Below are 26947 nucleotides of genomic sequence, written 5' to 3' on the forward strand. Positions count from 1 at the left end.
TTAAGACTTCAGAGAAGGACATTATTAGACTTTAAATACAGCAGTGAATTAAACTTAAGCACTCAGAGTTACTAGCACATAGAGGATTTTGTGTGTGTGTGTGTGTTGATTTTTTTTGTTGTTAAAGAAAATTTCATCAATTTTCTCTGCAGTTGTTTACATAGAGTAGCAGGACCTTGTTTCTGAACCACTCTTGTACTTTGAGCCACTGTTTCTATGTAGATACCTGTGTGTGATAACTGGATAGTTCTGAGTCCAACTTCAGCAAAGGTTGTCTGGAGCATGTCTCCAGGCTGAAAAGTGCTCAATGTCCTCTGCAAGGCTTATAGCAAATTCCCAACTCTGCTCAATGTGAGACTGGCTAAAATATAACTATTCTGAACTAGATGGTTTTTGCCACCTATTCCAATAGCTAAGAATTCTTGAGTGGCAAATTATCCTCTTGTCTCTGAGATTTGATATGTAGTCTTCTGGGGGGGTGGGTGGTGATGGTGGTGTTATTTAGGATTTCAATCAGGGAAAGAGATACAGATCTTAGGGCAGAAATACTTTCAGCCAGATTTGTGTGCTTTGATCTAAAGTAATACATCAAAACTAATAAAAGTTTAAATGGCCTCAAACTTAAATCTCAGAATTAGTAGGCATTAGTAGAATTGTTAATTCAGTTCTTGGTTAATTAGAAATTTATTTGTTTAATTTGCAATTGCATTGTGTCTTCAGAACTATTTTGTTCGTTTCAAAATTTCTGTGTCCTGTGTGTAATAGTTGCCATTAAGCACTTCCAAATTCAACATTTTTTACAAAGCACAGTCACTGCTGTATTTAAAAGTTCTCTTTTGCAAATAAAAGGACCTGCCTCAAAAGCACTGTATGTTCTATGTGTTTCCATGTGCCTGAGAGCCCATTTTCCCTCACTCCCACAAACCCTGGCATGACACAGGGACGTGTAATTTTCCTTTTGTTCTGAAGATTTTGCACATTACTTTTTTGTGGAATTTACTCAGGAGTGATGTAACTGTTCTTATGACTCTAGCTTTGGTTAGTGTCTCAACATGGGACTTCCTCTGGTTTTGTTCTTTGTTGTGTTCTCTAGCAGTTGAAGGGTAAATAAGTTAAGTGAATATTCAGTTTAATCAGCTGGGTGTTTTATTCAGTATTCATTCAATCAGTAGAGTCATATAGGTATTTTAGATGTGTTTATTTATGAGAGAATCTCTGCAGTAAAGAGATGATCAAACAGATTTTCTGTGGTTAGCAAACTAGAATGTTTGGCACTGAAAAAAATGAGGTGATAGAAAAAGGACTTCTTATCAAGTACAGATTTTTCTTAGTACATTTGTTGTTTAGAAAACCCAAGTATTTCTTGAGTACTTCTCTGAGCTGAAATAGGAGACCTGAATTCAGAGCTAAAAATTACTGTATCTGGAAGAATTATCAGTATCTTAGGCTTTCAAAGCTTAAATAACTAATCCAATTTTTGTTCTGTGACATAATAGATTTTTATAATGTAATGAACTGCACATTAGCTTATACCTTAGCTTATAAAAAATTAGCTGTAAAACATACTGCATATTAGCTTATAAAATTCCCTAAATTCCCTTAGAAATTTCCCCTTAGAAATTCCCTTTCTCTATTGTTCCTCAGTATTTTAAGTAAATTCTGTTGAGGGAGAGCTAGTGAATATAAAGCAGAGCATCCTAGATTCTAACATTTTGTGTTTAAAAGCTGTTTCTCACAGGTAATGCACAATAAGTAAAGTATACCCATTAATTAGACGTATTTAAAAAAAAAAAAAAAAAGTTGTTTTCATATTATGATGCGAGCACAGTGTCTTTAAGATGGAAACAGTTGCACATATGCAAATAAAAAACGTAGAGTGAAACAACAGTTGTGGGACATAAGTTCATTCTGAAAAGTTCAAAATTATGTGTTTGTTTTGAATATGTCTCTTGTAATTTCTGTGATCTTTAGAAAGCTGATTTTTGTTTTCAGTGCTTCCTTCCAAAAAGCATATAAATGGTATGATCTATGCATATACATAGGTGAGTATTCTCATTGATTTATGTGGTTACATACATAAAATATTCATACTATAATACAAACTAAAAACAGTCTTTATTGAGTTAAGTTGTGAATGTGGACACCAGGCTACAGAAATGATTGATGGTTTTCTTACCACATGTAATAGCCTAGCAGGATTTCACAAAACCCTTGTTCACACACTTAAAAGCTACCAGAACGTTTCCTTAAAGTAAAGAGCAGATACTATAACCTTAAACTTCTGCTTCAGTATTTGAGAGAGATGTTGTTTAAAAAAAAAGTAGGTCTGGAATTTAAGGAAATTTTTTGTGTAGATAAGCACTGTAGATTTCAGTTGCATGTAGACTGAAGTCCATTGTTGGATTTGTTTTGTTGAATAGAATTCATACATTGCATCATAACTTGGATGGATTTTTTTAAAAAACACTTCCCAACAGAGATACTGGAATGTCAGGTTAATTATAAAATATCATTCTAATTTTTGTTGTTGTTGTTTTTTCTGTCTGGAAATTACCTGCACATGTCTTGAGAAATGGTCGAAGTCATAATTCACCGTTTATTGAAAACGCTTTAAGCCTTCACTGTTGCTTTTTCCTCCTAAGGTCCTCACCAGTGATGTTACACCTCCCCTTTGATGTGCTGACTGTATTTGTATTTTAGTGTGGGTTGGATGTGTGGCCCTTCAGAAACCTCCCAGCTGACCAGACTTTGATTTGTCTCACAGAGGGGTATCAGAGCACACATGCTGATTGCTGCTGGGTGGCACCAGGCTGGATGATGTGCTTCGAAGTGGTCTTCCTGTCTTTAGATGTGCCCACAGGACCAGACTGCAACTACCTCAAAACCCTTAAAATATGAATCATGTGTCTGCCATGTTCTTGGCAGTAGCTGTTACATGCAGCATATCAGCTCCTCTTGGCACACTTCACTTTACAGTCTCTAATGTAGCTACAGCCCATGAGCCCTTTGTCCCTGGTGGGGCACCTTCTTGCCTAGGATAGGAGGTGACAAACAGAGTCATGATCCTAGAACAGGAATTCCAAATGGGGCATTCTAAGATTGGTACCAGGAATTCATGCCATTCATCAGGGAGGAGTATATATTTTCTGTGCTGTAATCTCTGTAATTAAGGCCTATAGTACTATTTTGTCATGGGTAGCACCCTCGTGGTATTTGTTTCTGCCTCTTCCTTTTCTCAAGCTTGCATAGCCTCAGGAGTGAAATTATTCATGGCCAACATACTCACTCCTGTATCACCCCAGTGATTTACTACAACTTCTCTGTTCCTTGTTCTCCTTTGATTGGCCTCTCCATGTAGAGAACTCCGTGTAGTCTCCATGTAGCACATAACACAAAGATGGATTGTATGGCATTCTCTGTTGGGGAAAATCAACACACAGAGCAGGCTCGGTGCCAAGATGCTCATAATTAAACTGTTGCTATGGACAGGATTACATCAATGTTTCTATCAATCATTTCTTGCACGTGTATAACTATCAGTACTTGAAATTTTTTTTATGTTCTAGCTTTTATCTTCCTTCTATACTTACCTTAGTTTTCAGTTGAAGCATTGCAGCACATAAAGAGAAGTGTATAAATAAAAATAATTGTTATACATAGGGAAAAAAGAGAAGCCAATTCCATCATTCTGACTGTGGTTGAAGCAGATAGCTTTCTGAGGTGCTTGCATTTATTCAGCTAATAGAAATGGCCAGATGCAGGCATTCCCATTCAGAAGTCATTGTTTTGTTGTGCCCTAAGAGTCTGTTGCAAAACAACCATGATGTGGTAGCTGACTGTACAGCCGGAGCTTTACCATTCTGCATTAAAATGTTGCAAATGCAGCAGCACAGCAGGTGTAACAGAAAAACAGCAGCAAAGCAGTTAAACCTTTAATTATTTTTTTGTCCCCTATCCCTTTTGATTCACTTGCAGTAAGTGGTGAGATAGACTAATGACAGGATAACATGAAGTACACTGGTGTATTGGAACTGACCTTGCTTGCACAAATGTGATGGCTGTACTTTGTCTGCTACTGTATCATCACTACACTTATCCCCTATTAAAAGATCTTCAGCAAATAAATGGGTTTTGTAACACTCAAAATATTTGGTATTACAGCTAACTCTTATGTGCAGTGCATTAAACAGAGACACATCCAGGATTACAGCACAAATAAGGTAGTCTGAGGGGTAACGAATAACGAGTGCAGCCAAGACCACTGTAACAAGATAAACAGTGTGGTGTCACAAAATTGTCTCCCAGGTGACAAAACAATCCATATTTTATAGATTGCCTTAAAAATTGAGGGATTGAGTCAATTATAGCCAATTATGATGCTACAGTGTACTGAAGGAGTTTTCATATCCTTTGGGAAAGAATAAGGAAATGTTCAAGTGAGAAAAAGCTTCTGCATTTTTTTTTCCTTATTTCATCTGAATGCAGGTTTTTTCTTATTTCTTCAGGTGAAAACTACAATGCAAGCTGGAACAAAATTACCACTAGGAAAAAGTTTTGGGGCTTAGTTCTTTGATTTTTCTTCATGTTGACAATAAAATGATGGTAAATAATACGGCAAATAGAAATATGAACATCCACTCCCTTCAGTTATGTTTGGGTTCAGTCCAAAGGAATTGTAAATGCAGCCTGGTGATGGCAAAGCCTGCTTAATCAATGCATATTGACACCTTTCACTTGACTTGCTGCTTTGCCAAAAAAGAGCCTTCATGTCACTAAAGAGATACTGCATATTTCTGAATTTAGTCCATTAGAGTGAAAATAAAGGAATGACAGCATGGAGCAGTTTGCTGTGACCCACAGCTGCTTTTTGGTGATTGATGAAAATAGGATGCAAAAGCAGAATACTGAAGATGGATGGATACCCATGTTCTTAAAGAGATCTGGCTGTATTCTCGGGGTCTGAGAGGCAAGGATTCATTTGATGGCACAGTAGTCTTTCATTTATGTAATCTCCCTCCTCCCGTTTTCTCAGGTAGCATATCAGAGGCTGTGTATCCCCCCTGTCTCATGCTTTAGGACCCACTGTGAGGAGTAGTTTGACTTCCCTAGCAAAGCCTACTGTTGGTAATTAATTAAAGATTTGGATATATAGATAAAGGTGGACTCAGGGACAAAAGCTGACTGTAGACAAGTTGAGTAATGTTTCAAAGTGTTATCCTCCTTCTCTGTTCAGGATTTCGTTTCACCAGCTAGCTTCAGAGGGTGACCTAGTACATGTGCCAATGACAAAAGCTACTTGTAACAATTCAGATCATGCTTTCTGCTTTATGAAATGGGATTTTAAAAATCCTCTCAAAAATGACATCTGAAATAGCATTAAAACACAATTTCCCTTTGATAAGGTTTTAAGACACTCATATGAAAAGTGACACTGCTTTGAGTGGCTCTGTGTCAGCATTATGCAATGTGTTGCACGTAAGTGACATTAATCCATTAAGGTTGTGAGGGTCACCTATTTTTCTCATGAAGTCATTAAATACCTTTATTGATTTCTGTTCAATCAGTTGCATTCTGCTGGCATACAGGGATCTCTAGACATGCTAATAGTGCTGTTTCTAATAATGTTTATAGACCATAGTTTTAAAGACAGATAATAGATTCTATCTGAATCTACTTTAGTGCAGAATATGATTTTGTGACACAGGTGTTCTAGAATCAATAATTAGCCAACTTAAGTACGTATGTTGCTTTTTCTAAGTGGAAAAAATTAATTTATATGTTAGGAATACTTCTGGTATATACAGATAAAGCATCTTTAAAAAATTAATACAAACCTGGAAACCTGTCATAGTAAATATAAAATTTGTAATACTAGTTTTTATGCTGAAGACTCTTTTAAACCTTGGATGATAACATTGAACTGGACAGTAGTTACTATATTACTTGACTATTGTGTCATATAAAGCAGTGTTATGTATATGAAATGCTGGTGGATCAAATGCCAGTAAGAATAACAGTTCTTCTTCATGTCTTTGTGATCAACAGATCTCACAGGAGGAGGTATATAAGACTCAATTAAACATAACACATGCATTTTAGCTCTGTATGAATGGATGCACACTCAAAAAAAAAAGTCATATTCTGCCCTCCCTAGTTTGATGCAATCCCACTGACTTTATCTTGACAGTTTTCCTGAGCTTGTTTCCTTACCTAACAGATAACTTCAATTGATTTTTCTATTTTTTCCTACTTAGAAGGAAATGACGCTTTAGATGAGTTTAAAATCTGATGGAAGAGTTGTGATAGTCCTGTTAATTTTTGCAGTAATCTGATATTGTAGTTTGCCTCACCTCTTCTAGCTTTTTTTGCTTTTGGATGCAAAATATTGATCGGAGCTGATTGCCAGCTTTGCCCTGGGCATAGTAAAAGCAGACGAGTACATTTATTTCTGCAGCTAAACTGTGAAGTTTTCACTTCCAAGCAGTGAATCACATGCTGCTGAAGAATTACTGTTTTCTGGGTTTCTTTGCTAGGACCCTTAAGGAGCTCTGACAGGTCTTGTCGAGTAGCGTTGGTCATCCTCGTCTCAGACACCAAATCATGCCAAGTAGTGGCAAGTTTATTGCACTGTCTCTGGAGAAGCTGTTGTTCACTCAGCGTTTTCTTCGTAGGCTGCCTGCCTGATTTCATTGAGGGAAACCTGAGCCAAGGCTGTGTTATTAATGCATTATGACAAGCCTTTTGACTACCAGGCAGAGAGGTTTCTGCTATCTCCTTTTAAGACAAAAACTTAATGGAAGATGCTCAGCTGGACAAGCTTTCCAATGATACTCCTTAAGTGCTCATCCCAGGCTGATGCGAATAATGCAGAGAGCCGTGAAGCTGCAAGTGGCAGCGTTTAATACCATCTCCCCCATAATGCCTGAATAATTTTCCGGAGAGCGATCGCCACAGCTGCTGCGAACATGGTTATTTGTTTATTTTTCACCTTGGTCCTGGCGGATTGCTGACCCAGCTAATCTGCTGCGCTGGCGGGGCCGGCGGCGGGGGGGACCCGGCATCGCTTCCCTGCTCGCAGCACCGGCACTCCTGAACGTGACGGAATCGGCAGCCGGAGCCTCAGACGGGCTCTTGGAGACCGACAGAGTTCCGTGGGCCGGCTCCCCGGTCCGTGCTGCAATGCTGGCGAGGGATGGGAAGGAGGCAATGAGGGAGCTGGCTTATGTTTTTCTTAATGGATGTTTGTGAGAGGGAAGGAGATGGCATGGGCTGTCGGGGTGAGTTGTGGAGCGCGTTCTGCGATCTCCCTTGGGTCGGGCGGCTCATTATGTTAAACAGTGCAGCTTTTAAAGCACCGTAGCTCTCCTTTTATGTGCCTTGGCCTTCATTTGCTGAAATGCTTTGAGTTCACGGTGCTCAAGTCATTTTGGAAACAGGATGTAATTACAAAGATTTCTTATGCTTACCAACAGCTTTTTTGAACCAATGTAATTATCATTACTTGTGGATACTGTAAATTGAATATCCCCTCCCTAATTACATTAAACTCAAGGGTTGACTACTTAAACAGCCAGATAAGAAAAGTTCACCCTTTACTATAAATAGCAAAATTGTTCTTTTAGTTCTGCTGACCTTTAAAGCAAAGTGCTTTACATGATGTCGTCAGGTGTACATTATAAAGATAGCTTGTAATTAGATTTGTAATGAGGAGCTCAGTTAGAATGGCCTCCTGAAAAACTTCATTTATGCAGCATTCTCTAACTGCATGACAGAAGGAAAGTTTCAGGGTGCATCAGGACTTTTAAAAGAGCCGATTACTGTTTCAGACTTGATCGGCTCCGCACCGGAGACTTTCAGTTCCCGATGCTACTGCCAGTGCTTGAAGGCAGCTGCTGCAGCTGCAGAGACTTTGCCCTGCCTGTTGAAAACCACACAGGGTCAAAAAAGTTATTTATCTAACAGTCTAAGGGTTTCTGTGATTAATTACTGTTTCTTCTCTCGCTTCAGAAGACGGATAATGTAATTTGTAGTGAACAGCAGTCTCAAGAAAGAAGGGAGGTGGTTGCCTGATTGTACTTCGTTTTTTCTCTGGTTAACACAAGTGACTGTAGCAGTGCTGAAATGTAAGTCATCTTGTCTGATAGAAGGATGCAGAGCTTTAGTGAGTTGAAATACCTGCCTTGGATTCAGTCTGTTGCCTGTCACAGCATCAACAATTCTATGCATTGCTTTAAAAATACTGAAGGCATTTCTCTGAGAAATTTGATTGACTTCACTTACCTGCAGTGACTGAAAATTTTAGTGCACTGCCACCAGCTAATATTTACTTTGCTTTCTTCATTCTACTTTAATTAAAATCATGCCGTTTATTCCCTACAGAAGCTTTTTGTTAGTCGACAGTACTTATTTTCCCAGAGCGCTTCCTGCTGAGTGTCCTTCATGACCTGTCATAAAAACGTGCTTGGACAGGACAAATTGAAAAGCATGCCTTCCAAAAAGAAACTTCACTTACAGTTCAGTGGTAGAAAATTACAGCTACAGGAAAAGAATAGGGGAAAATCCTTATTGCATAATGGAATTCTGTAACATTTGAAATGAAATAACTTCTAAGTGATTTTTAATGGAATGTAAAGCTAGAATAATGGCAAAAATAATTTGCCACCTGATCTGTTTTAGAACATGAGTCCATCTGCACTCTCCTGTAGCAGCTCGTAGCTAACAGTTTATACTAAATAAATACTCTGCATGGTTTTTTTGAAAAATACACTCACATTTGATACATTTATGAGTTTAAAATTAAAGAATAATTACTTATCAAAATTCTGATTTCTTCCTCCAAAATATTTTCTATCTTTCTGTATTTATTCTGTTACACGATAAGTAAAGCCCTGTATAGATTGTTTGTGGATTGTGGAGATAGTGTATTTCTGTTAGACCCAGGCATGTGCATATGTGAAGTGAACTGACAGCATTTTACGCAGCTAAGTAAACAGTGAGAACACTGTGCATTGCCAGTATTGATAGCCAAATTCTTTGTCTGATATTGAACAACCCAAATGAAAACCAGAACAGTCTCAGGGCTCATGCAATTAGACAAAGATACAAGTAGCATCAGGCCATTAGCAGATGGGCAAATCCTTTCTCATAAAAGCAAAAAGTAGATGTTTCAGTAGGGATGTGTAGAGATTAGCTAGAAGTCTGAAGGCCTAATTTAGTTTTGTGCTGCTTCAGCAGCCTAGCTGATAGGAAAGGATGTGAAGAGAGCAGTGAAGATGGTAAGACTTTGAAGATTTTTAGATTTGTTTGTTTCTACTTTCCTTTTTGGAGGCACTTGTGCTTACCATTAAGGCTTGAAGTCTTGAGTCATTTCAAAATGGCACAGCAAAGTGATTTTTAGTTGTCTATATACTGCTAGAGTGAAGGCAAGTCTTCAAACTTGTATTTTACCAGCTGATTTAAATATTAATAAGCTTGTGATATGCAATAATGCATTTTAATAGAGTTCATTGATTCCATATGTGGAATTTGTCAACCTCTTCTTTGAATAGTTTGACGCCAAGTATCTAGAAGGTGTTGTCTTATTGAATTTTGGATGCAGTCTCAGAGAAAACTCATACAAAACTGAGATGCAGACTGTTAAAGCTGCTGTTTGTTCCCCTAGTCATAGATCACTTTTCTGTATTAAGCCTCTTTCTGTTTCAGTCCTGCCTTTGTAAAATTAAACACAGAATACTTGGTGATAAAGCTGGTCTGCTAAACTCCTCCCTGGTATGAACTGTGTGGCGCTGCAAAGTGTCATAATTGTGTTCTCTGTTTTGCTTCCTCTTCGGTTCCTAACAATACCTAATATTTGGGCTGCTTTCTCTTGGCAGCTTAGCACTGAGCTGACATTTTGATGGCAGTATTTATCGTAACCCCAAGGTCTCGCTCCTGAGTGGTAATGTTCAGCTCAGAACCCATTACTGTACATGTGAAGTTAAGGTTATATTTTCCCATGTGCATGACTCTACACTTATTCACACAGAATTTAATTTACCACTTGATTGTCTAGTCACTCAATTTCATAAGGTCCTGTGATTCTTCACTGCTTGCCCTCATCCTCACTGGCCTGAATAAGTTTGTCATCTGCAAACTTGGTTTCCTCAGTGCTCAGCTACCTTTCCAGGTCAATTACGGATAGGGAAAGAGGAGCCGGTCTCAGTGCAGGTGCCTGTGGTACTCCACTGGTAGGCTTACTCTGCTGTGAAAGCTTGACCATTTCTACAATTTTGTGGTTATGTCTTTTAGTTATGTTGCTAGGGAGAGACCTTTATTTTGCCCTGGGTGCTAATTTTCTTAAATCCTCTGATGAAGTACTGGTAAAAAAGCTTTTGGAAATTCACATAGGCTTTGTTGGCTGGATCACTGATTTCACATGTTTGTTTGAGGTACTCAAAAAATTGGGTCAGTTTTTTGAGACAGGACTTCACTTTCTGTAAATTGTAATTTTACTCCTCTCAGACATATGCCCATTTACTCTATTTGTTATTATGGGTTCTATTAACTCCACTAGCATATAGACATCAGACTTGCAGATTGCCATTCCCTGGAGATTTTCTGGAACCTGTATTAGAAGTTGGCAGCACATTAGCCACATTGGAAGCTCTGGGGAGACAGATGACACATCGTCATTAGTAATTCAGCTATTCTGCTTTTGAATTTTCACTCTTGGGTGAATGCTGCCTGGTGCCAGACATTTGTTACTTCATACAGAAAAAGGACTCGGGTTGTTGGTTTTTGTTTTTTTTTTTGTAATACATTTCTGTAATGCCCACCAAAAGAGAATTCCTTGTATCCAGCACCCAAATCAGATCACTTGTTTAAAATCAGGTTAAAAAAAATGCAACTCCTGCATCTACTGTTATATTTAGGGTTTCGTGATGTACTGTTGTTTTGTTTCAGTTTGTATATTTTAATTTCCTTATTGGTGTTTGAGAGAGTAATGCAAATGGGTGAAGAAAGGGCAAAATTTCCTTTACAGAGAATGAGACTTCTAAAATCTTGAAAATATATATAGTGGTTATTTCAGTTATATAAATCTGAGATGCTATTTGAAACAGTGGAACTCTAGAAGAAGTCAGATGGAAGTGGTATTTTTTGATTTGACAGTTTCCTTTTTAATAAAACCACATATGGCCTCCATCAGTAATTATGAATCTGAAATTACATTAGTCAAATTTTGGCTCATGGATAATAAATGTGCACTAGTGCCATGCCTGGTTTCTGAGTGAAACTTTTGTGGTGTTTAAATTTTAGGGAATATTCCTTTGGCATTCCTCATTACACAGATCTTGTTCAAAGCTGAGCTAAGTTACAGGTTTAAAAAGATGACTGAAGGAGAACTTTGGGGTCACAATCTGCCATTTCTTTGGGCAAAGCTGTGTCATTGTTTCTATTATATATTAAGATTTCAGGAATTCAGAACCGGTTTTTAGCCACACTGTCCTTAAATTTTGAATCCGTCTGTTTTGTGAGCTCTTCTGACTCCCTGAAGTGTGGTTCCCACCACACAAGGCAGAAGAATGTTGTGGGTGAAATGCTTGACAGCGTGTCCTTTTGCTGCTTGAAAACAAAAAGCAGTAAGGCCCCTCATGTGTCTGCAGAAGTGTAGCAGCTATTTTACAGCAAAGCTCAGCTGAAGAAGGCTCCCTCCTACTCAGGACTGAGGCAGAGCAAAGGATTTTGTCTTAAGGAAATGGGCCTTGTGGTCCTTTTAAGGGTCCCAGGTGATATAAAAACTGGCAGCTCTGATCCTCAAACTTCAGTTTGCTCTATATTTCACGTCCTGTCAGCTCTCAGTGGGAGAAATGACTGATTCTCATTTCCATCTGCCATGGGCATTCAGGGTCATGAGGTATGATTCATCACAGACATGCCACTCAGTCTGCTGCTCCATTGTGCTTCTATTAGAGGAACAAGAAAAGAATACCATTGTAACTGGAATGATAATGTTTTTCCAATTAATGCTTAAGGACTTTGCCAATTGTAGGAAGAAACAATTTCTTTACTGGTAGTTTTCTGGTAAGTTTTCAGTTTTTCAAGATGAAGGTAGGAAAGGTAGAGAGAATGGAAATAAACAAAAAAACCACCCAAACAAAACTCAAACAAAACCAAAAACAAACAAAAAACCCCAACAAAAAAAAAAAAAAAAAAAAAAAACCACAAAAAAAAAAAAAAAAAAAAAAAACAAACAAAAAAAGAAACCACACACAAAAAAAAAAACCAAAAAAACCCAAACCAAAACAAAAAAACTAGTGAACAAAAATGGCCAGGCAATAAGGTAAAATGAATTACAGATTATACAGGGAACTAACATAATGTGCATTTGAATTAAACTGTTTGGTAGATGTAGTGGATATTTACCTATAGTACTGAACTTTTATAGACATTTTGGTAGTTATTTCATTCTGTTCTTTCATTTTTTTCTTCAATTACTGTGGAAACACCAGGAAACTGAAGTGCACTCTTCACCAAAACAAGGAAATACAATATAAAAAAATTTCCAAGTTCTATTCTACCACTACCTTTTTACTGAAAAATATATGCACTTTACAGAATTGCAGGCTTCAGGAATGCTTTCACACATCTGTATCCATTGTTAGTAGAGAAATCATCTGGATTTTGCCTTCAGAATGATCTCTTTGCCAAAGTGTCTTTGGAGCATCAGAAATAGGGAAAAGATTAAGTTGGAAATCAGTGCTCCATTGTGCTTGGATATTGGTAAGGTCCCGCTGTCAGATTTGGTATTGAGGGAAAAAAATCCTTCACAGTGTCAAAAAGGCATTTTGAGGGCATTGTGTCTTAGGCTGTACTTTCAAGTGAGGATCAGCTGCTAGGGTGACATACAGACATGTTACAAGCATGCTAAGTACAGTTCATTACAGGGACTTTGAGTATTGGTCTCCTGAAGACTGGATTGCTAACATCTACATAATAGTCATTTGAATACTGTAGGAGGGAAACAGTTTAATAAGAGCATTTTGAAATTTTGGTGCAAACATATATAGAAGAAGACACACAAACTAAATTTTTTAAGGAAATAAAAAAGTAAGCAAGGTGGCAATTTAGGTAGGGATGATAAGAGGCATTATATGGAAGATGGTCTGGTCTTTGGGAGCTTTCTGAAGATATGCTAGGGACAAACATGAGCTGGTCATGAGAGCCGGGTTAGATGTCCACTTCGCCTTTTTAGGATGTAGCATCAGCAATATAAGACTGTGCATCCATGGGACATGGCTTATTGGTGGACTTGGTGGTGCTAGGTCAATGGTTGGACTTGATAATCGTAAAGGTCTTTTCCAACCAAAATGATTCTATGATTCTCTGTACTTTTTCACACCTGTCTGGAGTGTCTCCAAGACAGCAATGTTGAATTTCAGATTTGGTATGGAGCACAGTGTTTTCTGGCCACAAATTGGCCACTTGTGCTTTTTTTTGAAATATATAATAGCAATGAGTATAACAATAATAATAAAGCATTGTGAGCAGAAGTGGTGCTGGAGTTCTTGTAGGAAATAAGAGACCTAAAGATAAGCAGTGCAGTTTGGTCTATTTCCAGACTGCTTTGGAGGGAGCAGCTACAGAATGCATAGATAAACTGGGAAATGACCATAAAATTATTTCAGTGGGTGACTTCAAATCCAGATGTTTTGTGCAGGGAATTCGTTATAGGAGTGTTCTTTCAGCTCCTTTCTGTAGTTCAGGGATGAATGTAGGCTCATAGCCCACGTGCCAGCTTTGCAGCCCAGTGGTTAATTCATTAGCCCTCTGTGCCTTGCAAGCCCTGACTGAAATCTTCTGCTGTTTGGCCTTCTTCCCTCAAGCTCACACTTCTTCAGTGCATAGCAGGCCAGCCCAGCTTGCAGCCAGCACACGTTCTGCTCCTGAAAGGCCTTTGGTGAGGAGGGTAACCAAGGCCAAGCTGTGAGAATTATTTTTCAGTCACGGTCTGCTCCCGGCCACCCCTTTCCTGGCAGCAAGGGAGCAGGCAGGGTCCCAGCTGGGCACGGGCCCAGGGGTAATGCGCGTGCAGAGCAGGCATTGTATGTGTGTTTGGTAAATCCAGCTTCTCTGGAAGGCCTTCCGCTCCAGCTGTGCACTTGCAGCCCAGCTGGTTCTCTCAGGTTCTGCCCCATTTGGCCGGTTCTTCCCAGCCTGCTGGCAGTCCTGAGGGGCTGAGCCCCACTGTGGCAGCTGACGCTGCTTGATGGATTTGTTGCTGAATGGATCTGTTCACCAGTGACACTGAGAATATTTCCAGGCTCTGGTGGTGTGTGCGCTGCCTCCTTAAACACAGACTGAGAGGGCTACCAGCAGATTCCTCCTTTTTTGCATGTTTATTTTAGGTCTTAATAGACTTAAGTATTTCAGGACTCTGTAGTAAAATAAATGCCTGAGGGAGCCTAAAATGTTCACACATAACTGGGGCTGGCAGGAGAACAAGAAATCAGTGTCATGAAAAATTTAGCAGGCTTGGCATTCATCTTGATGAGGAACTAAACACAGTTCTTCAGAGATTTTAATGAAAAAAAAAGCCAGGAGAAGAAGTAGCTCTGGTATTAGCTGAGGGCTCATTAGCTGGGGCATCCACCTGGAAGGTGAGAGATTGGATTTAATCCTCTGGCCAGAATCAAGCAGAACATGAAAGAGTCTTTTCTCTGATTAGCTGTTTCCTCTGGTCACTTGTTTCTCTTACATTGACCAGAAGTTGGGTTAACCTGAGATGCCTCTCCAGTAGCAGGTGGTTATAAAGGTAGTTCTGAGTCTCTTCTCATGTTGAAGAGTCTGCAGTTCCTTTTGATAAATATGGGATACTCCATAAAGAAGTGCCCAGCTGTATCCATGTAGCACATTTTTCTAAACATGTCTAGCTTTGCTTTCATCAAAAGAAACAATGGCATTACTAATATTACTTGGATATTTATGTTATTCCATGTGCATGTAACAAAATGCTGTAAATACTTTTCTAAGTGTATATGTCCGTGATTTACATGAATTGGTACAGTTATTTAACTAGTGCTACATTCAACACTTCCATATGGCATGATAATTCTTTAGTGGAAGTTCCCTTCATTTTCTACAATAAAATAATTAATTTGTAACAGAAAAAAGTATAATAAAGTTTTTTATTGCATTGTGAGGGAAATTCAAAACATCATCTATTAATAAGAATGCATGGAATTATAAGGGCAAGGAGAGATAAGATGGTAGAAGTCAGAGAGGTAGAGGTTTCCTTGTCTGTGAAAGGGAGGACTGGGACATCTGGAAGCCTTGTCTGTAAGGAGGTCACGGATGCAGTGACATAGGTGGCGCTACCTTGACTTCATGTATGTTGTGCAGTTCTCAGAGGTATGCTGCCTTCCATCTTTGCAGGGTTTAGAAGGCATGCAGGATAAAAATAGAGTATTTTGCAAAGCAAAAAGGAGAGGGAGCATGCATTTCTGCTCCAAACTGGGGTTTGGTAAGAGGTGCCTGAAGCAAGAAGGTAATTTTGTGCACTCTGTCCAGCATCTTTACACTCAACTAATATGGGAGCCTTTCCTTCAAAGCTTGGTTTATAGAAAACAAGAGTTTTTTTAAATGGATAACATCAGTGAAGACTAATCTGAGCTGGGCATGGGAAGGGAAGAGCTGGATGCATTTTAATTCAATATATTCCATGAAAACAGACTGTAACCATAAAAACGTCAAATAAAGCAGTTGTGTTGTATATTATTGTTTATAATTAATTGTTTTCTGTTTTTTCTGCTAATCAGGCATTTTCATAAATGTATTTCTCTTCCAAATTAATATGTTGTTGTTCCCAAGGAGCAGCTGTGGTGACATATTCTACTTGCATGTTAGGATCTTTCAATTGGAATGATGTGTGAGTAATTTATGCCTAAAATATAGTAAAACTTATTATACCATCATTCACACCACATCTTCTGAAATAAACAGATCTAAAAAGATACTTGCAAGGGAAGTTTGATTCCTGAGAGTTTGCATGGGCTGATGAATGTTATGGGCTAATGCATCATTTTTATTCAAAATAAATTTGTGTACGGTTCTTAATATTGCTGTCTGCTCACCTCAGCACACATAATTTTAACAGCAGTGTGACAGACAGGTTTGCATTAAACTGCACTGATTATCATCCTCCTCTTTTTGACAGAATCTGAGTTGGAAGCATCCTGTGATTTGTTTTCTGCTTGTGGATGTAAAAATTCTGACCAAGAATTGGCTTTGCAGGTTATAACTGCTTCAGAAAACATATAATGAATGGTAACTGCCTCGGAAAACACATACTGAATTATTACTTGGACTGCCAGGATACCTCAAAGATAAATGGCAAATACAAACAACACAAAGAAAAGAAAGCATCTCAGGTGACTGAGCAAGAGAGCTCAGATTATTCCTTTGTCTTTATGTCTCATGTAGATACAGCATTTAGAGTGTAGAAGGCTAAATCAGGTACCGTGTAGTAACAGCAACTGCACCAGAAAACTGCATGTGTGTTAGATATAAACATTCCAGAGTACAAAAGGAATGAAATACGGGTAAACCTGGTTTCAATTCTTTGTTTCTCTTTTTCTCTGTGCTTATAAATTGTGTTTTATATGGTCTGATCCTTTCAGAATGAATATGTTTAGCTTGTAAATTTTCCTGTGTAATCTTTTCCTTACATAGTACTGCATTATCAAGCATCATATAAAATTAGTTACTTTGTGCTGATATGAATGTGGACAAAGTCAAGCCATTAGTTGGCTTTTTCAGGGGCTGCTCTCATAATTGGTTGCATTATTCCTTTCTATAAAAGGAGTATTGTGTGAATAGAAACGTAATCTTGGCCAAGAACCTGTTTAAACGTGTCTTTATTCAGAGAGTAAAAAAGCAGTTGAATAAGAATTTTTTTCATGTCTTTTTTATTAATAAGTGCTTTGGTAGATGCTTTGGCAGTGAAGATTTATGAAGGTAGATGCAAGGGAGTGGATAATCTTGGAAAGCATGTACAATAAAGTATATGGAGAATTTTATTTTTAAAGGGCATGGCTTCCAGACCAGAGCCTTTAAATGCTTTCTGTGTAGTACTTGGCTTTTATCTGGCAGGTTTTACAGGTACTGAGAGGGGCATTTTGAAAGTCTAATGCTTCAACATTAATAATTTTTCAGGAACTGAGGCTTGTACTGCTTCTGCTGATGATCTTGGTATATATCTGAAGAGCACTTGTTTCAGAGTTTGCAAGGCACTCAGATGAGAATTTCCTTTCATCTGTATTTTGGCCCAGTCTTTTGGGTCTTTTCTATTTTCATTGAGATAAAAAATCTTAAGATTAACTGGTGTGGTTTGCTTCAATCTGTTTTCTACTATTCTGAAGTGGTCAAATTGGCAAAGAAGTAAAGATTATGTTATTACTGCTGGATTTTATAGTTAACATTTCATGAAACTTTATTAGAACCCCTTTTGTTCATTAGCTCATAACTTTTGAATAGCACTTTTGGACTGAAATTTTCCATGTTTAGTCTGAGGCGAAAGGGGGTTTTATTAACTCCCTTCAGCATTTTCTGACCTAACTGTAGAGTAATGTGAGGGATTTCTGTATATTTTTAAGAAATGTTAATTCTTTGTTCTTCTGAACATGAATAGATAACTGTATTTGAAATTTATGGTTTGAAGTTTTGCATGTATCTAGAGCACAGTAATAAATTAAAAGCTATCAGATAGAGCCTTTATATAGCTAGTCAAAATCTTTTTCTATTTTAGATAGCAATAATTTCTTATGATTGAAGAGAGTGACTAAAAATGTGCAACTTTTGCAATGCTTTACAAATAATGTGTGCATTTTCTCGCCAGTTAAAATACTATTGTTTATATATTCAGGCAAAAATAAGGAACGTTGTTGACACAGGGTTTTTTGTTTAATGCTGAATTTTCAGAGGCACCTAAATAAAGAGTCTGGCTTTCTCTGAGTTCTTAGGGCCCAACATTTTTTATTGTTTTCAGTTTTTTAAATCATCCTTCAATGAGGCTTGGCTTTGTCAAAAATCTGGCCCTAAAATGTCACCTCCAACCCATTTCAACACTCCTGCCTTAGCAGCTTTGGTAGCCAGCTAACTTTGGTGATCATGTGGTGGGTTTTCATTTAAGCTTTCCAGCTTCCTGCCTGTGGTGGTCTATTTGTTTCTAAGGTAGAAACATTTTCTCCACATGGGCAAAGCTGATAAGTTCTGTTCCAGCAGAGAAATAAATTACATACTAGATGTAATGAGACATCAATGTCCAGTAAATGTCCTGTTGCTTGTGAGAGTGATACTGCGTGAGACAACAGTCAATAATTTTCTGGTAATTCTCTAATTCCCAAAATTCCTTTGTTAAGGAGTTACATGTAATATAGCAGGGAAAAAAGACCCAAACAGGGTCAAAATGTGAAAGTGCAAGAATGGAAAGGCTTGTGAAAATGGAGCAACAAAGAGCAAACAAAAATACATTGTCGTGTTACTTTCAGACACACAAACCCTGTGAGGCATCTCTGATTAGGGAACCTTGATGTTTCTTTAGCAAGGCTACTTTCTCATCACTAAACTTACAGCTTTGTAAGTATCGTGTGGTTCTTTTGTTTTATGGGAAATTTTATCGGTTTGCTTTATTTTATTGCTTAAACACAGGGTGTAGCAGCACAATGTTTTATTTCATATGGAAGGCTCTGGCGGTAGCACTGCTCGTTCTGTAGCTGTCTGACAGTGTGATGGCCCTCACAGGGCCAGGCTAGGAGGTGCACAGAGCTCCTGTTCTTGGGAAAGTTTCCATCAGGAGCTGGTGAAGATGGCAACATCCTTCATATCGTTCCTTGTCATTGTTCTTGTTCTCCACTTTTGCTGTGCCACAGATCTGATCTTTTGAAATAGCTAATTATCAAAAAAATGCAGCTAATGTGGATGTAACAACACCAAAAAAATTTGACTATACAGAAATAAGACATTTTTATAGGTGAGTTTTATATACAGTTTTTCATCAGTTTGTTCATCTTTGTTAGCTTCTATCAAAATCTCTTTAAATTGTCATTTTCCCTTCTAAAATAACAAGTCAATCTGTGGTCACCCAGTACAGACAATCCGATGTCATTAAGAGCTTCTCTGGATGTGTTGCTCCAGAGATGGGGTTCCCTTTATAATGAACTAGCAGGAAGAGGTGAAAGTAGGAAAACTGGCATCCCTTTGACTAGTTTTCTTATGTAGGGTATGGTAGAACTAAGAAAAGCAAATTTTCTTATTTAGTTTGGTTTTTTTTACTCCTCTTTAGACTACTTTTTATCCAGGTTAGGAGGAACGAGGGTAGGCTGTTACCTGAACCTGAAATCTAGATGGTTTGTGAGTCATTTTCAGAAGATTTTCACTTGAACAAGCTTCTCCCCCACACCCTTCCAAAAAAAAAAAAGAAAAAAACACCCCTAAAATCCCTAAGTTCTCTTGTGTCCTTCAAGATGCATTTCCTGTCCTGTTCCAGAAATACTTTTCCACCCCTTCTACCCTTCTAATTTAACTAAAAGTGACATTGAAAATACAAAGTATTTTCTACTACAGAGTCATGCTGGAAAAATGATAAACCAGATGTGACATGGCTCAATCCATTTCACCTCTAATAATCAAAAGTCACAGATAGGAAGAATAAAGAAGCATTTCTTCAAAGGTTACTTTTTTAGGTGATTGCTCTTTATGAATTGCCATCTGAAAGAATATCAGCATCCAGAAAAATTAGTCATTTGCAAAGGTCAGGATTGAGAGGGGAAACGTGGTAAACTCTTCAGCCTCGTCACTGAGCAAACATAATACACACAGAGAGACAGAGCACGGCTTCCTCCATACGCTAATTATAGGATATGCCAACGGCTCCGATTTTGATGCTTGGTTCTCATTCTGGAAATGCAAGAAAAAACACAAAAACCAAACCATTGGTGTTTTGTTTTGTTTTGTTTTCTTGGGTTTTGCTTGAGTCTGTGATGGGTTTGTAGTTGGGGTTTTTTAAAAATGCAAATCCTGGAAATTTTGTGAGGAGGACTGGCTTCTGCCTACAGCACTGTGTGATGCTCACTTAGTTGTCTGGTTTGCAAGCACTCAAAAGCCCTCTGCTGCCCTTCCCCTCTCCCATGAAGTGATCAGTGAAGCAGTAAGCCCAGGCCAATGAGGGCAGCACTGCAGGGCTGTGACTGAAGCAGAACTTGTTTGCTGCAAAGGTGAGCCTTGTGTGCTGCACTGGTACACAGCTGTGTATACGTGAAGAGACACTGTGCACCTCTCTCCTTTGGCTGGATTTGAGCAGGTTCCAGCTCAGTGACTGTGTTAGGAAGGGGCCAGGTCTGTGGCTGAGCCGTTCAGTGTCCCAATGGGGACCCCAGGAGCTGCCCTGCCTGCTCATCCCGAGCGCTGTGTGCCCTGGGAGACCTCATGGCTTGCTGCTAGGGCTTGAGATTTGGTTGCAAGTGGTAGTGGCTTGGCCAAAACTTTGAGCATGTAACTTGAACAGCTGAGTCAGTGGCTGAACTGGTGTCTCCTTGTCCTGGCTGTGCTGGATGTGGCTCCCATCACAAGGCAGAAGAGCTTAAATCCTAGCAGATGCTCTAAATGAAGAGTGATATTTTCATTTCATCATCTTGCTTCTGTCCAAATCCCCTTGCCACCCCACAAAAAAAAAAAGGGATATGTTTATTTTTTTTTTAATACAGAGGCCTATCACTTAAAATTATTTTCTGAGTGGAATGAAGATTTTTCACTCTTCTGGACATAGTTCTCTATTCCCCTTCCAACATTTTGTGTGCCCACTTATTAATTAATATTGGTGGTTGAAGAATAGAAAGTTCAATTGAGCTGAATGGAGTAGTTCATAAAAAATAAAACCTGGAGGCTAGAGATGACTGAGCTTTTAGTTCAGCTCATGAACTTTCTGATTAGCAGAGTGGACCTTTGCTCTGCACCAGGCTAATATGTTATAAGGTAATTCCTTTTGAAAACAGTAATTTTTGTAAAATATTTTAAAAGGTAGTGAGAGTAATACACTTTAGGATAAGAGTAACTTGTCAGTTAAGACTTGGATTCTGCAATTCCTTTATAGACAGAACTTTGGTTTAAAGGGAAGATGAGCACTGTGTGAATTTAGGATTGAAGAAGGAACCTCAGTGATCATGCAGTCTGACCCCTGTAAGAGCAGGGCACTCCTTTACGTTTAGCAATCTGCTGAGCAGCAACTGTTAAATTTCCAAAACCACCAAAATGTGTTTGCTTCAGAAATGAGTGTCAGTTCTAATGCATAACTGTTTTTCTAAAGAAATCTGTCTTTTTTTCAGAAGACAATTACAAGCCTTGTATTATAGACTGATTATTTTACTACACTTCCCAGAAGAAAAAAAATATTACAATACTGCAGGCCAGCATTTTTCTTGCTTTCTAATGAACTACTTCTGTTTTCAAGTCATTGTTCTCTGGCTATAGTCTTGTAAAGTTTCAGCTTTCACAATCTACAGAGCAGTTGCAACTTTGTTAGTTAAAATGCATGTCAAGATAATGCACTTGTTTAGAAGTAATAAATTTTTAAGGAAATCTAGGAAAGGTAGATGTCATTTGTATTTAAGATTTGCTTCTGAGATGTAGTCAAAGGTCAACAGCATCTGGAGAGATTTGAAACTTGGAAATTACACTTCCCAATTCAGGACTAAAAGAGTCCTTATCCTTTATGTGTGTAAACAAAGCAGAACAAAATTGCAAGTATCAGTTTTATGTGTTTGAAAACATTTCTTTTTGGAAGAATTCTTGGCATGTGTTTCTTCTCACTGGAGTGTTTTTCTCTGTAGCCAGACTTACAGAGTCTTATTTATATATGTGTGTGTGTACGTGTGTATATATTTGAAAGACAGGCTCTGCATGTATATCCTTGAGGAGACCATCACAGTAGCTACAATGGATAAAAGTATTGGTTATAAATAATCATTCTTTGTGTGCTACGCTACAGCACTTTTCAATAGTTCTATTTGCATGTAGAGTTTTAATTAAGAGATAACTGTCACTGCAGGTTGACTGCACAATGCTACAGTATCCAGCAGAGAGCTAAATGCCAATGCCAAGTCATACAGGTTGAAGAGCATACAGGGAGTCCAGAATAAAAACATGGGTTTACAATTAAAACTCCCTTATTGCTAACTCAGTGTGTTCTACACAGAGATGAAAAGGTCCAAGATCTGGTTGCTTAAGATTCCTGGTATGGGGTTCTGGGTTATTTTAGGTGGCTTTTTTTGATCAATCTACATGTGATATATTGGAAACTAAAACTTCCAGATGCAATCAGTAAACTTGTTAGGAGGGTATGGGTGCCCTATTTAACAAGAGTGTGTTAACAGCTTTCATCATGCTGGGAAGTCCTAGAGCAGATTGCAAAGATTTATCTCAGCTTGACTCAGAAAGGCTATAAGTGTCCTTCTGCCTGTTTGAAAGTATTTTGGTTTCTAATTAATTTAGCCAGAAGACACATTATTTCTGACCTTCACAAACCACTGCCTATCTGATCACCATTTTAAAAGACCACATTAACTGTTTTATTTTAAAAATAAATAAATAAATAAATAAAATTTAAAAAAGAATCATCAGCAACTTGTCTTTTCCTGTTGTGAGGAGCAAAGTACAAACTGCATATATATATATATATATATATATATATATATATCAACTGTTAGTGAGCCATTATGTGTATAGCATATTATTTCCATAGTATGTTGTATGGTTTTAGGTTTATATGTCATAATAGAGCCTTTTAAAGTAACATGAAGTCTTCATTTCCGTGAAGTTACCTGCAAAAATACCATTAATTTCAGTAAAGAAAGGAGAAATCTTCACTTTGTATTTTAATAGCATTTTCTTACTGCCATTGAAGTCAGTAAGTACTTTTTACCATTAATTTCAAAATAAAACTCTTCCCCTCTGTCTTTAAGATGCAAATAGAGGAAAATTTTTTTTTCAGTCTTAGTGACAAGGGCTGTGAAACGAAAAATGCACTGTTCTGCTAAACAGTGTTTAGGCTAAACAGCCTAAACAGAGCTCATTACTCTTGTAATGCCTTAAGCAGCCATCAGAAGATGCATGTAAGAGTAGGGATAGGGTATATGCATCCTGATTGAGACAAATATATATAATGGCGCTTCAAATTTTTATAGTGACATTACTTTTCAAGGTGTGTAACTCACAATATGCAAAGGGAATTGATAATGCCAGGTTTTGAGTAGTAATCTAGATATATGAATGTAAGTTCAGTATTTAAGAAATTCATGAAGCAACAAAGACTTTCTTGAACTAAAACATGATCTTAAGAATTTGCAATTACAAAAGAAAGTAAACAAAGTTTTTCCTTTCTTGTTGGTATTATATTTCCAGAGCTTGAATCTGTTGGCAAATTTTCATAAGTACAAATATTTTAGGCTTTTGCAGAGGCTTTCTGGGTCATCTATTCCATCCTTCCCACCATGTAACAGCAGGAGTTCATTACTGCTGCTTCTCTTCCATCCTACTTTACTCCTAAATGCCATGTTCCAAAATTGTCCGATACTATTTTCTCTAAAATTCATCTAGTGAAGATGCAGTCATTCATCTAGCCACCCACTGGTGTTGAAGCAAAGTGCTTCTTTAGCATGTGATGACAGATAGAAGATGAAAGCTGAGCAATTGTTGGATTTGTTCTTCAGAATACGATATAAAGAAGCTGAAGTTCTGCTAATGGCTTTTTCTTTTAAGGAAAAAAAGGTGTAGGAGACTTGGACCTGGCTGTAAGCTGTGGTTTGTGGCCAGGTGGAAGTATCCCTGAGGATCTGGGGTTGAAGGCAGAGCTCTGCCCTGTGCTGCTCCCAGCCCTTCCCAGGTGCTGCCGTCCCCTCCTGGCTCCCTGTTCCCATACCCAGGGGGTTGGGCAGCAGTAATGGCCGGAACTCAGCCTTAGCCTTCCTTAAGCCTTGATGTGCTTTGTATACGAAGTCCCATGCATCCCTCTGCATTATTACCAGTCCCCTGATGACAGTCTTCCCATTTGTTTACTTGCTAACCTGTTGTGGGTTAAGCTTACCATGCCTGTCCCTTTCAGCTCTCCCATATGTGACATCAGTTCTGCTTCCATCTTTTTTTTAATCAGCACTGATCTTTGCACAGATTGGTGTAACTTTTTTAACACAATAACCTTGTATGTATCTATTTACAGTATCCATTATTAGCTCAGGTGTATTTCTTTGCTAATGTTCTTCTTACAACCAGTTTTCTCAGTTTTACTTTCTTTAAGGACTCATATTATTTCCTGAGCAAAATTTATTCAAATCTTCGCGTACTGCTATAGTAGGGGTTTGTGTATATAGTTGCCACAAATCTTTTTGGCATTTAGAAGTACGTGAAGATAATTGAAAGTCGTGTATTTTCAATTATGAAAATGGCAACAAACTAAAATGTGTTTATCTTCATAACCTAAAAGATTTAAGTACTCTTAAATCCAGTATACTTTTTCATGAAAAATAGCTTACTGTCTTATATCAAAATCACATTCTAAAACCAAGAACATTTGCTTCCTTAATATGTGGTCAAAAAAAGGCAAAGCAGAACAACAGCATTTTTTGCTAGATTTATACCAAAAGAAGCAGAACGAAGGAAAAAAATCAATATTTGTATATTGTGGTTTTCCTTAGAATAAAATATTCTTTGCATCACTGTGGACCTCCAAACTGAATGGGGAAAGTGCTGTAATCAATATAATTGGCTCTTATCATACCTATTGATTTTTGTGATTTATAAATGTGTTTGCTAGTACTTCAATAAGAGAGATTACCAAATATTTTTATATGTTTTTCATTCCATGAAAAAAAGACAATTGGGAAAGAAGATGTACATAATTTATGATCCCTCATGTTAAGTATTTTTTTTCTTAAGATGTGGCTTATTCAGTAAATGTCAGTATAAAAGCTGTTTGTTTTTTCACTTGGGATCAAGGGGAACTCACTGCAGAAAGCTGCCAATGCTAGATGAAGTTGTACAAAACTCCACATCCCAGCTGGCTGGTCTAAGGCTCTTGTGAAGAGTTGGCTCATATTATAACCAGCTCCCTTTTCTCTGCAGACCATGTAACTTCGAGACAACAAAGAACTGCCTGCTAGAATGAGGTTTATTTATAAAAAAATCTAATCACCAAAGTTCCATAATTTTCCGGTGGTGTAACAGCCCTAGTCACCTGATTTTTGCTGTAGCAGAGATCTCTCCCCACTGAGTGTAGTAGTGGAAGCTTTGCCAGCAACCCCCACTTCCAGCCCACACCTGACACACCGTGTGTTCACAACTGAGAAACTTGGTCAGCCAGAGCTCCCATGGGATGATTTTTCTGGACAGGTGCTCATCAAGGCAGGGCAGTGTTGTTAGACGCTGGGCACTGGGACAATTAATAAATTTGGATAAATGAGGGAATTTACAAAATAATTAAGGCACATAGGGTATGACAGGTTTTAAGGCAACAGGATATTGTATATGGTTATAGTTTGTATAAACATGGCTGTGTTGTGCGTGGAAGTTAATGGAGTGTAAATTGAGAAGGACAGAGGAGAAGAATATTGAGAACAGCATTTTGCATAAGCTCCATGGGTATTGCTGAGGTGCTGATTTGCTTCAGACAGTACACATCTGGAGCATGTTACTATAGTTCTTCCCTCTATAAGAAAAGTTCAAGTTTAAGACATTGAGCTAATTTGTATTTGAAAAAATAAATGGTTAACTATTATTGGAATTATTAAAAAAAATTAAATGTAATGGCTATATAAATAGTCTTAGGTACATCATAAATAATGCATTAAATACTCCATTAAGAAATAACCACAAATCCAGGTTACTGAAACAAGCAATGAGAAAAATCAAGGTGTAGAAAGAAAACCTGGTGGCACTTTAACTTGAACTTGAAAATGTGCCCACCCTTTACTTCAAAATTGCCAAATCAAACCCTGTAAATATCATTCCCCATGCCTGTTATGTGCCTGGCTACAAACCTTGGGTTTCACACAAGAGTTGCTAAGTCCTCTCTTTCCTACCAGAGCTAAGCCTGAGACTTAAAGTAATATAAGGTCTTTTCCAACCAAAGCAAATCTGTGATACTGTGCTGTTCACTACAAGTTTGGGAAGATGTAAATAATGTGAAAGAATTAAGCAGTTTGTGGTGAGGCTGTCACAGGTTTCTTTCCAGGGAAACCAATTGATTAGGGTTTCTAGATGTGCTTCAGAGATCTTTAAGATGTTATGTGATGGTATAAACTGAATCTGAAAGAAAAAAAAAAAGATAACATTTAAAAATTAGCATGGTTCAAGCAGTGTACAATAGAGATGGAGCAATGGCAATTCAAGCTATGGGTGTCAGTAAGTTTTAGTGCATTAAACTTAAATATAGTGTTGAGAGGTGCTGCACCTCTGCAGAATAACTTTAATGCCAAATACCATAAAAACAAATTGTTACATGATGGGAAGAAAACCCTCTTCCTTTAATTTAAATCTAGATTCATAGTTATGAATGGTATCTGTGGAGGTTAATCTAATTTTTTAAATGTAAAGTATGTATTAAAGCTACTTCATTTTCTGTTACAATTCCCCACCTACAGGCAACAATATACTTTATTCAAAAGTAGTCCTCTAGTCTTACTCCCAGAGACTCAGATCTGAGCCTGACTAAAAGACAGGATCCTTTTTTCTCTGCAGCTTACTGGGTTTACTTATTGTTTCATTGCAGGAGTGAATGCATTGCTATGATATCACAAAGCTTTCTTTAACTCTCTCTTCCTTCATCATGTGTTTATGATATTTTCAAGATGTAGAAACAGGATGTAGTCATTGCATATGTGTGTTTTAAAACAACTTGTGCAGGTGGACTCAAGTTTGACAGGTG

The 26947-nt window shown here is 37.9% G+C and overlaps 1 protein-coding gene across 15 annotated transcripts in view; it reads left to right on the forward strand.

Annotated features, from left to right (window-relative positions):
* TENM3 (teneurin transmembrane protein 3) overlaps positions 1–26947 on the forward strand; it is a 403572-nt gene that overhangs the window by 208627 nt on the left and 167998 nt on the right. For 2 of the 15 annotated variants that reach the window (XM_071743238.1, XM_071743242.1), the window contains exon 1: positions 6987–7277. The exons of the other annotated variants lie outside the window; for them this stretch is intronic. In XM_071743238.1, coding sequence (XP_071599339.1) covers positions 7223–7277 — 55 coding nt within the window. In that variant the 5' untranslated portion in view covers positions 6987–7222. Of the gene's footprint in view, positions 1–6986; positions 7278–26947 lie in introns of those variants that run through there. 15 annotated transcript variants of the gene reach the window in all.

Source organism: Heliangelus exortis, chromosome 4, assembly GCF_036169615.1.
Source record: "Heliangelus exortis chromosome 4, bHelExo1.hap1, whole genome shotgun sequence".
Classification (NCBI taxonomy): Eukaryota; Metazoa; Chordata; class Aves; order Apodiformes; family Trochilidae; genus Heliangelus; species Heliangelus exortis.